Source organism: Branchiostoma lanceolatum, chromosome 4, assembly GCF_035083965.1.
Source record: "Branchiostoma lanceolatum isolate klBraLanc5 chromosome 4, klBraLanc5.hap2, whole genome shotgun sequence".
NCBI lineage: Eukaryota > Metazoa > Chordata > Leptocardii > Amphioxiformes > Branchiostomatidae > Branchiostoma > Branchiostoma lanceolatum.
In genome coordinates, this window is record NC_089725.1 from 12,860,287 (window position 1) to 12,874,211 (window position 13,925).

At 43.0% G+C, this 13,925-nt stretch overlaps 1 protein-coding gene across 9 annotated transcripts in view; it reads right to left on the reverse strand.

The window, feature by feature from the left end:
• LOC136432651 (roundabout homolog 1-like) overlaps positions 1-13,925 on the reverse strand; it is a 79,255-nt gene that overhangs the window by 5,929 nt on the left and 59,401 nt on the right. For 6 of the 9 annotated variants that reach the window (XM_066424086.1, XM_066424082.1, XM_066424081.1 and 3 more), the window contains 10 exons: positions 13,241-13,356; positions 12,553-12,721; positions 10,314-10,538; positions 8,776-8,802; positions 8,198-8,243; positions 7,451-7,608; positions 3,861-3,981; positions 1,220-1,482; positions 824-931; positions 510-696 (listed from right to left, as the gene is read on the reverse strand). In XM_066424086.1, coding sequence (XP_066280183.1) covers positions 510-696; positions 824-931; positions 1,220-1,482; positions 3,861-3,981; positions 7,451-7,608; positions 8,198-8,243; positions 8,776-8,802; positions 10,314-10,538; positions 12,553-12,721; positions 13,241-13,356 — 1,420 coding nt within the window. The remainder of the gene's footprint in view (positions 1-509; positions 697-823; positions 932-1,219; positions 1,483-3,860; positions 3,982-7,450; positions 7,609-8,197; positions 8,244-8,775; positions 8,803-10,313; positions 10,539-12,552; positions 12,722-13,240; positions 13,357-13,925) is intronic. The other 3 variants (XM_066424079.1, XM_066424080.1, XM_066424078.1) reach the window with 3 other exon arrangements.

Below are 13,925 nucleotides of genomic sequence, written 5' to 3' on the forward strand. Positions count from 1 at the left end.
TGCCAACCGTGGCCAGTTGGGAAAATAGTGTTGGTATTCTTGGTAATATTGGGCTAGACACGTCTTTTAAGAGATTTTGAAAAATCTTTAAGATACCACAGGAAAAAGAAAGCATACAGGAAGGAAGGCAATTTCTCTTTTGGCCCAAGGAAGGGTGGAAATGAAACTTAACTGTCATGACAAACAAGAACATGGACATCTGTCTGGTAACCCACATCTATACAGATAGAGGATGATAATAACAAAAACAACGAATAACAGTAATATCTTAGTATTTGGAGGAGTTATATTCCTGTACAATCTTTTTAATACTAAGAAAGGTACTACAGTATGGTCAAAGTAATATCCAAGCAGATCTATCAGTGGCAATGGCAGTCTCAAACTGGTAAAGGCAGTACTGTATTATAATAATAAAATGTTGGTGGCAGTATCTGGTGCTTGGATACTGTCATTGCCATCGATAGATCTGCATCTGCTTGGAGATAATGATTAAATGTAAATCTACTGACCTGTCACTCCTATGTGAGGAGTAGGGAGACCTGGGCGGGGTACCGGGAGGGGAGTCCACCTCGCTGGGGGGCGGGTGCTCGGGAGGAGGGGGCAGCAGGTCCGCCCAGTTCAGCGGAGGCCCCGCCTGCTTGGCTGCGGAGGGCGGCAGCTTGTTCTGTGCTCTCCTCCGCCGTCGTGAGGAGTCATCTAAACGTGAACAGCAACAAGCACAATGAGATTACAGCAAAAAAAGCAAAAGATGCAAACTCTCATGTCTAGGCTTTCAGGACAAAAGCAAGAACTTTTAAATCTAAAAATGGACTGTGGTTCCCACCTGTGGCTGACCCGTCGCTGTAAGGGCTTCTGGGCCTGTTGTCGTACATGGGGTTACTCAGAGAGGTGGACATCTGGCTGCCTTCAGAGTTCTCCTGGGGATACATGTCTGAGGAAACAAAACGACCAGCTATTTAGAAAACAATGTTCTGTGTAACTCATTTTTGCAGTCGGTAGTGGTTTACATTTACATGATTTTAAAGATGGCAAAACACACATATTTGCTCTAGGTATATGAAATTGGTAAGCGATCCGTCAAGACTTTGGTTGCTAAGCGGTCCCAGCTTCTAGTGAAGAGGGGGTGTAGGAAGGCTTAATCATGCATTACGCTGGACAGTACTACTACTGATAACAATGAGAATGGACTGCAGGGAAAACATATAATAGTTAAACACACCATTGTTGACTTTGTGATCAGGCGTGTACGCGTCGGGCGTCCTCCTCCCGTTCTTCCTCTTCCCGCGCGTGAAGGTCGGCATCCACTTCTCGCTCCCGTTCTCCGACACCGACTTCTCCAAGTTCAGGTTCTCGTTGAGGTTGGTGTCCACCACGGAGGTGGAGGCATAGGGGGCGGGCGAGCCCAGGTGGTTCATGTTCTGCTGCTTGGTGAGGAAGGTCTTGAGATGGGGCTGGTTTCCAACCTCTGCATACTCTGGAAGACTGAGAGAAGAAAAAAACATGTAAAACTAAAGTTTCGCACACCACAGAAGCAAGAAGATAGTGCCTTTAAAAGCACTTGGGCTCGAAACACAGCAAAGACAGATGCACTCGTTGGATTAGGTCGGCTGTATGGATACAAAGATCTACTCCAGTCATACATTTGGGACTGCATTCTTCACAATGCAGCAGTGACACCTAGCAGAACTAGTCAGTATTGCTTTGAGGAGGGTGACTGTCATTGAAACATTGCCTCGGGCAAAACACTTGGTTGTGTTTTAAGAACTTTTCTATCCACAGCTTGTTGTCTGTTTTCTGACAAACTTTAGAGACAACCATAACACCGGTATTGGCAACACACTAAGTAGGAGTTATGGCACAATTCTGGTGAAGTGGTGATCCTGTCCCATAATCAATCAAACAATATCGGTAACATATCTATTGAAAGTGGTCCATCACCAGTAATGCCATCTCAGTAACATGCCTCTCTTGCTAGAGGGCTAATTAGGCCGAAATGCTGGACCGATTCTGGATGTAATGGCCTGTGAAGATCGATGCATATTATCTGGAAACACTGAAGTATGTGCGATTTGTGCCTGGGCCTTTAATGGCAGATCAATATCAATGATAAATCTTTGCAAAGAACTGTTTGCTGATCCCCATTCAAACTTTTCCAATCCTAGGTACAACAGAACACAACCTCTGTACACAAATGATTACAGGTGTAGCTTCACAGCTTGTAAATGAAGCATGCAGTAAGACAGTAACTAAATAATGTTTTTGCTTTCAAGAATAATTTAAAGATTCAGGGAGCACGTTTTGTAAAATGATGGAATGCAGTATGGCGTGGACACCCCCTAGGTAGAAAAGTAAGGTGACCTGACTGACCAAAAGGGTTACTTATCATGAATCACTCGGACGTTATTGACTGGTCTGAGCGCTGCAATTTTTGGTAGGATCAATGTTTAATCACCGGGTGGCCTGGGTGCCATTGCTCACCCATCTGACCCTGCTGTTCTAGCCCCCCTCCCCCATGGCTATTGATCAATGGGACTTGTCCTAAAGACAACTACACTTACTGACCTGAGCTCTGCAACCCTCTTTAATTCTTGGAACAGAGCTAGACAAGCGTCTTAACAAGAAGACTGGGATTTAGCAGCCTTGAAAAAGATGTACCAGAGGATTTCGTGTTGAGAGCAGAATCGTTGTTTTATTTCAGGTCTGCTTTTTAGGGACAAGACAATCAATATCACCTGAATGGTCTGCTATTCTCAGCACAAGGTTAACAATCTCACTTGTACTTTGTTTTTAACTGTTCTAGATTTAAACCCTCAAATGACATACATGTATGCTATGCCCCACTGTGACCTAAATGAGGTTAACATACTATGATGTCTTTGAAACATATAAAAACATACTGTTCAAAACATGGGCCAAAACATTTCCTAAAGTTATTCACCCTACTAGTACTTTAGCAAGAGTGGAAATGAAAGTGTGCATCATTGCAAGGCACTTCATTACTGAAAGACATAAAGACAATGACTACAATCAAGTCATAAAAAGCATATAAAAGCACAATTGCAGAAACCACATGCCAGATAAATGTTGAAACCTGCTTGTGATGGAACCTCCAAAAATGCTTTGCTTGCAAAATCCATCCCAACAAGTTATCTCAAGCTGACGAATAAAAAACACTTTGATCTAACGAAAAATGACTACATATATCTACAAATGTAGGTCAGTCCACTCAGGCTGAAACAGTGACTCATGGCAAATGTCACACTGCAAATGACTTTTTAACACTTGAGTTTGCTAATGAGTAACATGGAAGTACAAACTTTCACCTTAATTGCTCCTGCTACAAAATTGTATTGGAGCATAACACAGGGGCATAATAGATAAAGGCACTTTATAGTCCCTCATAATCAAAACTGCATGTCGAAACCATAGGGATGATTGCATTGTGAGACTAACATGTATCTTCTTTACCCTTTTAAAGTTCTTCTCTCACAGTCAACCATACCTTCTCAGTGATCCATGCATTTATCAACACTATCACCATGGGAAATTAGTAGTCAAATGTCACACTTAACAAACCAGCTCAAGTAAAACAAAACAGGATAATTGTCTGGGCAGTCTGCCAAAATGTGGTATTGGTAATTTTCACCCAGCAGTAGCTTGTGGCTGGTGGGTAAAAATATGAAGTTCAATTTGGAATATTGCAATTTGTAATATCATCACTTTGGTAGCAGATAGAAAAAACAACAAAAGGGGCCATTCCTCACATAAAAAACAGGATATGATCTTGACCATCCAAAGCAACATACATGTAAAAGACACCTAAAAATCTTTAATCTAAGGAAATTTTTTAAAGATCTTACCTCTCGACATCTGGAGGCATGTTGGCATTGTGGACCATGTAAGGTGGCACGCCCGTCTCGACCTCGGGCTGCATCTTGGCCTTCTCCTTCCCAAGGTTGTCATACACCATGTCGTTAATGTCTGGAGAAAGAACACAAGGAAATTATCTTAACGAATGTTAAGTTACCATAAATCTTGAAATGCTCGTAGTGGTTCTATTATCTTGATTTTCGTGGTGACTCAAAGCAAAATCCTAATGCTGCAAATATGTATAAAACCACAGCGAAGGTAAATGCATTTCCAGGACTTGTTGCCTTGTTGAACGGCATCTAGACAAAAAAATCCCAGACAGCAAAATGAATATCATCACTAATGTAATCTTCTCATTAAGAAAGACTTGTGCATGTACATGGTACCTCTCTTTTGCACAGAAAGGTGGTACTCTTGTAATGCAATAAAAGCCAGGTACAACAAGTGCACATTCCTAATACATAGCTACATGTGTATAGGTTGGCTACCATGCATAAAACATTATTGGGTCTCTTACTAATCTCTTCTAACGGGGTAAGTTCCTTGGTGGTCTTAAAAATGATGTAACAAGACCCAGGCTAGCAGTTCTGTAGAATGTTAAGGTTGCACTTTTGAGCACAAGATTTATTTCCAAACAGTGGGGGAGGTGTAAGAATGACATGCTTTCGTGAGACTTAGCCTCTCCTCTCCTGCTCAAGTCAAAGGTGGAGGAAGTGTTGAAGTTGGTGTAGACCAACTACAATCACTGATGACCGACTTTACATGGCCCCTATATATCATGAAGGCAGAATAAGTGGCTATTTTCTCAGATATACTGTGAAAACTAATCAAGGTGTCCAAACCTACAGCCTTATCTACCAGCCCACATGGCCGTTCTGAGTGGCAACTTCTCAGGTTCAAAATGAAAACAAGTCCCTCCCCCCACCTGATCCGCTCAATTTCACGCATGGCGTCCAGGCAGGAAGGAATGGTATGACTTCTGAGAGTGGTTCGTGACCATACATCATTTTGAGGAGCCTACAGCATGCTAATGGGATCAAAGACAGGGAGAGTGCGACCGTTCAGGTGATCCTAAAGACCAATTACACAGGAAGACTGCCCTAACCTGATGGCAACATCAATAGTTTGACGGTGAAGCTCGCAGACGCATTCCAGTAGCCAATCTACATGAGTAATGTTTCGAGACACTGTCTCTGGGCTTGATGATTTCTGTCTCCTGTTATGCCTTATCAGAATGTCTGGATTCTACTCAAGTCAAGGATGGAGAAGGTATCCATTGGAAATCAGTGACCTAGTGAGTGAGATTGTCTGGTGATGGATGGCTGGGGAGATCCTATTGACCTATACCCCTGGTCTCCAAGAGAATCCATTACAAAACCCTGTGGGGAAAGTTAGGGTGAAAGCCTGAGTATCTGACAGATGATGGGTCTCCAGGCCATCCAAAACAGTTATTCAATGCATTAAACAGAACCAACTGCCTTTATGGAAAAGTAATTGAAATCAATAGAAGGGCTTTTTTGCACCTATAAAGCTTGGAGATCCTCCATGTTTCTCATACTTTGTCTGATCCAACAGAACAGGAAAAACATCCACTTCACTGTTTTGAAGCCCAGCGGCAGACAAAGATGGCGTAACATGACTGTTGATTCTTAAAAGCAAAGTCAAAGTCTGAACAACACTGTGTGACCAGCTTTCTTTTGTCAGACTTAACTACAAGGTCAAGACACAAATGATTGTCAGTCTCTTAATCAAGCAACAACCCAAGCCCTTTAGAAGGGCCGCAGTGTGTAGAAAGGTTCAACAGTCCAGCTAAACTGCCAGATAGACAAATGGGACTTGGGCCATTTAGTCTTGCATTTAGAATGACTTCTTCCTTGGAACGGATTCAAAGTGTTGATAGCCTCCTGAATGCCACCACGCTGCAATCTGTCTCTGCCAAATCTACCACCGTCACTCCTTCCCGACAGACACCATCTTCGATACAAGCAAACGTTATCATCCAAACGATCTTCTCTGACTTACCGAAAAATTCTCTATGCATTGAGCTTAGAATTAATACCACCATACTTCTTCCCTCCTAGTACGATTGTGTTTCAGAAATCAATACGCCGACTGTGAAACAGACTGTAAAATTAAGTCTTAATAGCGCCGACGTCTCCTGTACCTGTACTTGCAGGTCTTGTTACTTCCTAACTGATTTCCCCCATGGCCTTTATCTTCTGATTTTCGCCATGAATATAAATCCGCGACAGCCGTGTGACGAATGGTGAGTTTCTTTAACCACCGCCTGGGGCCACGTATTCATCAGATACTGTATTTCTGGTGTTCCTTGATAGCACTTACTAATGCGGTTTGATGTATCCCCGGGTTACATGCAGTCGGGATAATACCCCTGAATCTCCAGCCCACCTTTAACATTTCGCCTGGCTGATACTACCTTCTAGCCCCCAATAAAAAGCCTTACTCTCAGAGAGACTACTGTGTCGACCTCATGCATTATGCATTTCTATAGAACTCGGACCTATCCTGTTACTATGACTTCATCGGCGCTGAGAACAGATGATGGCCTCTCCCTAATGGATTGACACCTCCATTTCATATGGCAATTTCTCATGCATGTGATTATAGACATGATTGCCCGGACTACATGAACTATGGCTAAAAGGTGGGCACGAACGTGGTGCTGAGCTGGTCTTCAGTCTAATGGAAATATCAGACATTCTCCATGTTCCAGCAACTACGCAGAAAAGGGTAAAAGCATTTTGGGGAACTTTCCATAGAGCGTAAGATTCCCGGTTGGCAGGCAGGGATGCGATTTGTGTGTTAAAGGTCAGGCGGAATTGAAAGTAGGTAGAAGCAGGCTCCTGGCTGTGCTGCGTACATACAGAGCTCCCCTGTGAGCTAACCGCATCTATCCGCAGCACAAATCCACGCCTTTGAATGTGAGCTGCAAAAGCAATAATCCTGCCATTTCGTCATTGTCAAGAGCCGCCTTTCATCCGAGGGGTCGTGGTGATGAGATTTTGATTTGACTGGCGCTGCTGTGAATATAGATGCTCGAGCTGCACGGAGCGCCACCGAGATCAAACGAAGGGATTTTATAACAAGCCCGCTTAAACGAGGTCTTTAAATGCTGACCTTCGAAAGGTCAAACTGGAATGAATTTGAGTTTGCATCAGAGTGGTAAGAAGATTTCCAAGTCTTTCAGAAAACAATCAGAAAATTTTAACACCAGCAACAGAATTAGACACAATGTTCAGAATATTCTCTCATTCTTTTAAGACCCTGAAATCCAGGAATCTATTTACGACATTCATTCCCAGAAATAATCACGTCCATGAAAATTTAATTGAAAACCCTTTCTTCACCAATCACTTTAATAAAAGGGGACAGTCAAAATTTAAGACCTGTCCGTAAAAAACGTATATTGTGGAAATCTAAAAGTGTATACCATATAAAGCTTTATGGTTTTCCCACATGAAAGTGTTGGGATGTAGATATTTCTGGTACGGTTCTAGTATGTATGTAGCACAGCAGTCGCATATCTAACTAAACATGCACAGAGAGAAGCCAGTCATACCAAACTTCCTCCCCGTGGTGTTGTTGCCCATCTCGCTGATGGAGCCGCCACTGCCGCTGCAGCAGGTGGTCATAGTGCAGCCCGTCTGGTTGGGGTGGTGGTGGGCCGACGTGTTCGGCCACGACTGGTCCAACCAGTGCTGGTGAGGGTGGTGGTTGCTGTAAACATTGGACGGAGAGGTTTTAGAATTACCTTACAAAATACACTTCTAGAGAGGAATTATCCATGTTGGCTTGGACAAATGTTTTGGTTATCATAAAAGGTCAACGTGAATACCATACTGCTGTGTGGTTCTGTGTAAACAAAGCCTGCTATACTACTTTGTATTCTGACAATTTTGGTAGGAAAACTTTAAAGTAAAATCACAGCCCAGTTTTAGCTAGCAACAGTATCTTATGGAAACAGATACAGCATACACAACACACAGGTTCAATATCGAATCCTTTTTCTCATTCTGCTATGTGCATCACGTAGAACAAGACTGATAGCTTACAACATATATTTCAACAGACTGCGGGCTTATGTGTTGTAGGTTTGGCAATATGATAAACATGTGTGGATTCAAGCTTCAAGTCTTCCCATCCATCACTATGCATTACATGACTGCATGCTATATAAATCATCCAACGAAAGCCATAGCTGTGTTACTTAGAAATCAGTCTTTACAGCTATGCAAATTAGGGTACACATTTCATCGATGGGAAAAGTGCCAACAGATATTTTTCAGTCATGAAACTGTCAACTCACCCGTCCGCCAGCGCCGCAGCGTTATCCCGGTCTCTATTCAGATTTACTGTGGAGAGAGCGAACGTCGCATGGTTTATTTCTTGCGTATCGAACTCACTCTTTGCTACCCCTAACTGCTTTTGCTACACGCTCCTCTATCAAATGCTTGCACATGCAAGAACAGTAACTGCAACCTTTGTTCAAACATACTACAAGGAAGATATAACCATGCATAAAACGAGGCTTGCAAGGAAAGAAACACTAAAGAGTTGAGTAAAAGACAGGAAAAAAAGGGCATAAAACGATGGTTTACCGTAGCGAGAAGAAAGGTGGAGAACTAAAAGATAATAATGATACCATGCCATGCTGTTCACTGCTTCTACTATTGTATCTTTACAATGCTCATGGAATATGGCAGATTGTTTAACGATGATAAAGACTTTAAAATGCAATGTTTTTTCCTTCTTCAAGCTTGCAATTTTTGTGTGTGTCTAGAACAGATGACAACATGGCACAAAGGCTAACTGAGAAACGGCACAGATATATGCAGCGAAAACGGCAAAGCAAAATCAAAGAACAAAAGAGACAGGACCAGATACCTGCTGGGGTGTAAATGAACGAGTGGACTGACAGAGTGGGGGAGAGAGAAAGAGAGAAAAAGAAAAAAAGTAAGTCAAACTGTATCCTTTGCTCAAGTTCAACTATTGCAAAGGTACAAATGTATACATTTCTTGTAGTTTTAACTTCGTAATATTTTTTTTTCAAACTGTTCAACATGTAATAATAATGACACTAATCAGGAGAAATCTAGCTACATTTACAGTATAATGAAGTCATCTACATTTTGATGCAATGACTGAGGCCATAATGTTAGTGTTTGTATCTACAACAACACTGCTGTAAGAAATACTGCTGCCATGTTTGTATGCAGCAGCTCTGCCCTAGGTGTACCAGTGTAAATGATGGCTACCATGATGCAACTGCCCAAGTTGGCATAAATCACATATCAGGCTCCACCCTAAGGGTTTTCTACAATACTCATATCCTTGATATTCATAAATGGAGTCTTCTGTGTATTCCCCTTCAAATACATCATCAAACATGTTCCTTTTTTGCTTGATGGAATGGAGGAACATGCGATCAATTCTAATCAAATATCATGTAACCAACCAATAATTGTATGATTTTTCCCCCCTCTCTAACTCTATAATTTCTTCATCTAATGAATGCACTTGGACCTTGCCAGGAGGCTCTTGACAAATCACTTCCGTCTCAGTGCATTCTTAGGAGCCTTAAATGGGCACAGACAACCTAACCTCCTTAAAGATACCATCTTAATTTGTGCATAGGAGGTACACAGCCACTGGCATGTCCGTTAATGTTTTTCTATTCTAATCCCAGTCAGGCACTCAAGTTTGCAGGACATGCGTCTCCATGATAGCCCAGTGAGTTGGCAAATACTTGGTATTCTGGAAGTTTCCCCTGTAGTAATCACCGCCTATTCCGACTCATTTGTAACCATGTCTTAGAGGCAAACCCCCGGTGAGTGTCAGTTAAAGACAGTTGTAGGTAATAGATAGTTGTGTTAACTGCTAGGTAAGGATGCAAATGATTGTGCACCAAGCAGTTAACCTTGGTAAAGAAAGGGGTGGGGTCCGAAATACCTGCCATCCCAGGGAGTCAGAGAGAACATGCAACTTGTCACTACTGGTGGGAAATTTATGGTGGAAAGTCGAAGCCCAGGTATAAATAGAAGGAGTAAACTGGAGTGGGGGGAGGGGCAAAGCCAGGGTTTTTCTGTGCAAAGCTGTGCAAGGCCACGTCATGCACACAGCACACAAGAGGAGTACCCTGTGAGACTGCTAACCTGTAAAGGCTACTCAATCTTCCATCTGCTTGGCTTCATATACCATTGCCTGCTAGGGGGAGGCCCAGTTTGGACAACAGGGGCCAAGCCAGGCAGGCCAGGTTCAATGCTAAGCAGATGTGGAAGTGTTTTGTCATCCCTGCCAAGCAAGGTCCGTATGGTTGGCATTCAGTGGTGTAGTGGTGGTTTTTGGTTAGTCCGGCCATAACGGCAGGCAGGGACTAAGTCTACAGGTTAGCATGCATGCATAGACAGCCACAGGGTACCTACGCAAAGTAGACAAGTAATTCGGCACAGTACCACTGCCGCCGATATCACCACGGAGCGCAGACTTCTTCTTCTTGTGGCGGCGGTACAGCCAGATGCTGAAGATGAGGAGGGCCAACCAGAAGAAGGCGCCGATGCCGGCGATGAAGGCGGGCGTCTTGACCACGTCACTGATCTGCTGGGCCAGGCTGAGGCTCACCTCGCCTGGGCTAGCCATCAGATTTGGGTCTGGGGAACGACAGAAAAGCAAATCATTGCAACAAAATTCAATCATTATTTACTGGATCTTTTTTTGTATGGGCGTACAGAGCTTCATAACGGTTAAAGGAATATTTGGGAAAATACACAAAATAACTAACCTAAGAGGTAATATCATAAACAATGGGACTTCATATTTACTGTATATACATGTATCTTTAAATGCTGCCATTTGATGCTGACAGTAAAGATCTGAAACCTATCTCTTTCTGCATGCAAAACTGCATTAAAGTAATGTTACAAGACAAGTAACCCAATCTCACAACGTAAAATATCATTTTCTGAGCGATCACAAAGGAGGCAGGCTCCAAATTTGATTTAAGAGAGTGACTATCAAGGTTATAAAATCACAACAATACACAGCAGCAATTGAGCAGGGTTATTTATGACGCAGACACTGTGAAAAGACAGGAATCTTGTTGAAGTAATCTGATTTTGGTATCTCCTGACATTACGCGTGTTATTTGGCGAGGAAGAAAGGCCCAGCTGTGCTGTTGACCTTGTGCGATGAATTGATTAAGTCCCCCCAGGCGAAACTTACATGGCGGCTGTATTAATATTGATCAGTCGGCACCTCTCGGAGCCTTCATTACAGCGACACATCTTTAGCCATCAGGAAGGACGTGATTAGATTAGCCAAGTTCATTCCAGGGTTAACATGAATCCAATACACCCTGCACATCAAACAACTACCTGCTAGCACCTGCAGCAAGGAACTGTTTTCACAAGGCTTCTAGCAAATACTGCAAATTGATGATACTACCCAGGGGTGGACTCGTTTCAGATGAGGATATTATCCTTTTCTTCGTAGTGTAATATGTGACACCATAAAGCTAGGTGGTGAAAGGACATCACCAGTATTGTAGTAGAAGCTAGCAAATGCCAGGTTGATAAACACTGTTTACTGTACATTCAGTATTAGTTTTGCGAGGACTAAATTTTGAGGTAGGAGGGGAAAGGGTTTTTTTTTATACGTTTTAAATTTGCAGTTAAAACAGTTCTGAAGTACAGTAGAATAAAATGTTAACATAGATTTGCAATGTTATGATTTTGCAGCAGAGAGTTCATCACGAAAATAAAACCACTGCAAACATTGAAAGATTTACAGTATCCCAGTGAGCACAATGTAAATACAACTATTCTTCAATTCAGAAGAACTGTGGGCAGCCTTTTGCAACCAGCTAATATCCGTGATGTATCATACATCTACATCTTGTGACAAGATTCATCCATCTTCCCCTCCAAGTGCAGTGTGTGCCAGTAATTGGAAATTCCTTTTCGACTGGTCAAAACGAATACTTGCACCTTATCTTTCTATCATCGCTCTCTCGTGCTGGCTTGGCGTGAAATAGGGTCATTTAACTTGAATGTACAAATTCTGTGCCTGACTGGAAGCCTGCCAAGGCGCTTTCGCTCCAGAGGAGATTTATCAAACTATTGATCCCCCATTTTAAGTCGCAGTTGGAATTTATCATCTGCAGTGTTCAATGTCAGAAGCCTTTTGAGAGACAGCCGCTTCAAAGGTTTGACTGTAAGATGGCTGTCTGCACATGATGCCAGCCAAGATAACAAATGTTTGAGCAATTTTTCAACTTGAAGACTCGGATGCTGCCCATTGTATAACTTTTCTCCACAAAATGTGATGGACAACATCCTTTTCTAGCTCCATTCACTCCTTCCCTGTGGAGTGGTCTCGGCCCCGTTTAGAGAGAGAGACGATTGTCATTTGAATATTTCCTAGAGTTCTGATTGGCTCCCAGTCAAACGGTCCCTGTAACTTCGTAGTATCGCATTTGGAAGTTCAACCCCAGTTACACTGCTTCTGAGAAATATTAAATTCTCGAAATAATGAAGAATGCAAGCACCGAATGTTTAAATCGGGACAGGGCCACACTACATGTATTCCGTGTGGGAGCAATTGTTGGAGCAAACTGGAGCTAGAATAGGACGGATTCCATACTAACAGTTTTGTTGTTAGGCTTACCCATCTGGATGTATCTGTGCTCGCTGGAGGGGCCGTAGCCCGGCGCTGTAGTGAAAGCAGCCACCTCGATCCGGTACAGCATGCCTGGGATGAGGTCACGGATCACCACTGAGGTCATGTTGGTGGTCATGTTCTTGTGGAACCTGGTCTCGTTACCAAGGCACCACACCTGTAAGGAGGGAGGGGGGTACAGAACAGAACAGATTAGCAGTCATCAACACACATTGAGGTTTCACTATTTTCTGTATTGAGCTGACTTGTACATGTGGTTCAACCAAGTGTCTTTATAAGAAAGAAACACATTTCCTTTTTCTAACTTCTTATAACAGTAAGTGCTGAAAGTCATTATTTTCCCAAAACAAATTCAAATGGCTTTGCAATGCAGAGTTTGGCACAATGCATAATCTGCTTTATTCATCGTATAATTCTGATAGAACCAAAATAGAAGCATCTTTACAATGGACTTTGCACAATATGCACGGTCACGATTTGCTTCAAAAAGTCAATACACTGAAAAGTGCTCAGCTCTTCACATGCAGTTCACATGACTACATGTATGGTTGTGACTTTGAACACTCCATCACTGTCAAACCATAATCCACGGCTTGTGTGCACAAGCAGAAAAAGTCAGCCCAAGGTCTTTCCCAGCGTCACCCCAGGTAGTAATAAAGGTAGATGATTGTCCCACCTGGTATCCTTTGATGACTCCGTTGGCCTTATCCCTGGGGATGGCGTCCCATTGGATGCGGATGCTGTCCTTGGTTGCCAGCGTCGCCGTCACCCCCTGGGGGGCAGCAGATGGGGCTGCAACAGCACGACATCATCTCATTCACAACCGTGTTCACAAAACCGTATCATCAAAACCCAGCTAAATGTCATATATACGCCCAGCAGCCATGAGTAACCTCTGGTAATCGGACTGCCGCAAAACCCGCTGTCGTATCGCCTTCCGGTAAAAAAAGGCTGCCCTACAGGGTTCCTAGATATGCCATTCCTCTTGCATATGTCTTTGAACCCCCACACTGTCCGTCATACTTCAAAGATATTTTGTGACTGGTATATGTCGTATGTAGGTCAGTGCATGTACTGGATATGAGTACACCGTTGCGGTATAATTTGCGGCACAGTCATTTTGCGGACACTACACTGATAGCTGGTAACCACAATTACTGTAACAGAAGATTGCTTGATATCAACAGAGGGCTGCCGGGGTGGCCAATTAAACGTCTAATACCACACATTCCCATCCCCTCTAATTGCTTTGGGCAGACATGGAAGGGTGCCATGGCCACATCCAATTTTCTCCCAGCAACCGATACAGGCCAGATTAGACCCAAATTTGTCAGAATGAATGGTGTACGATGGGTTGATCT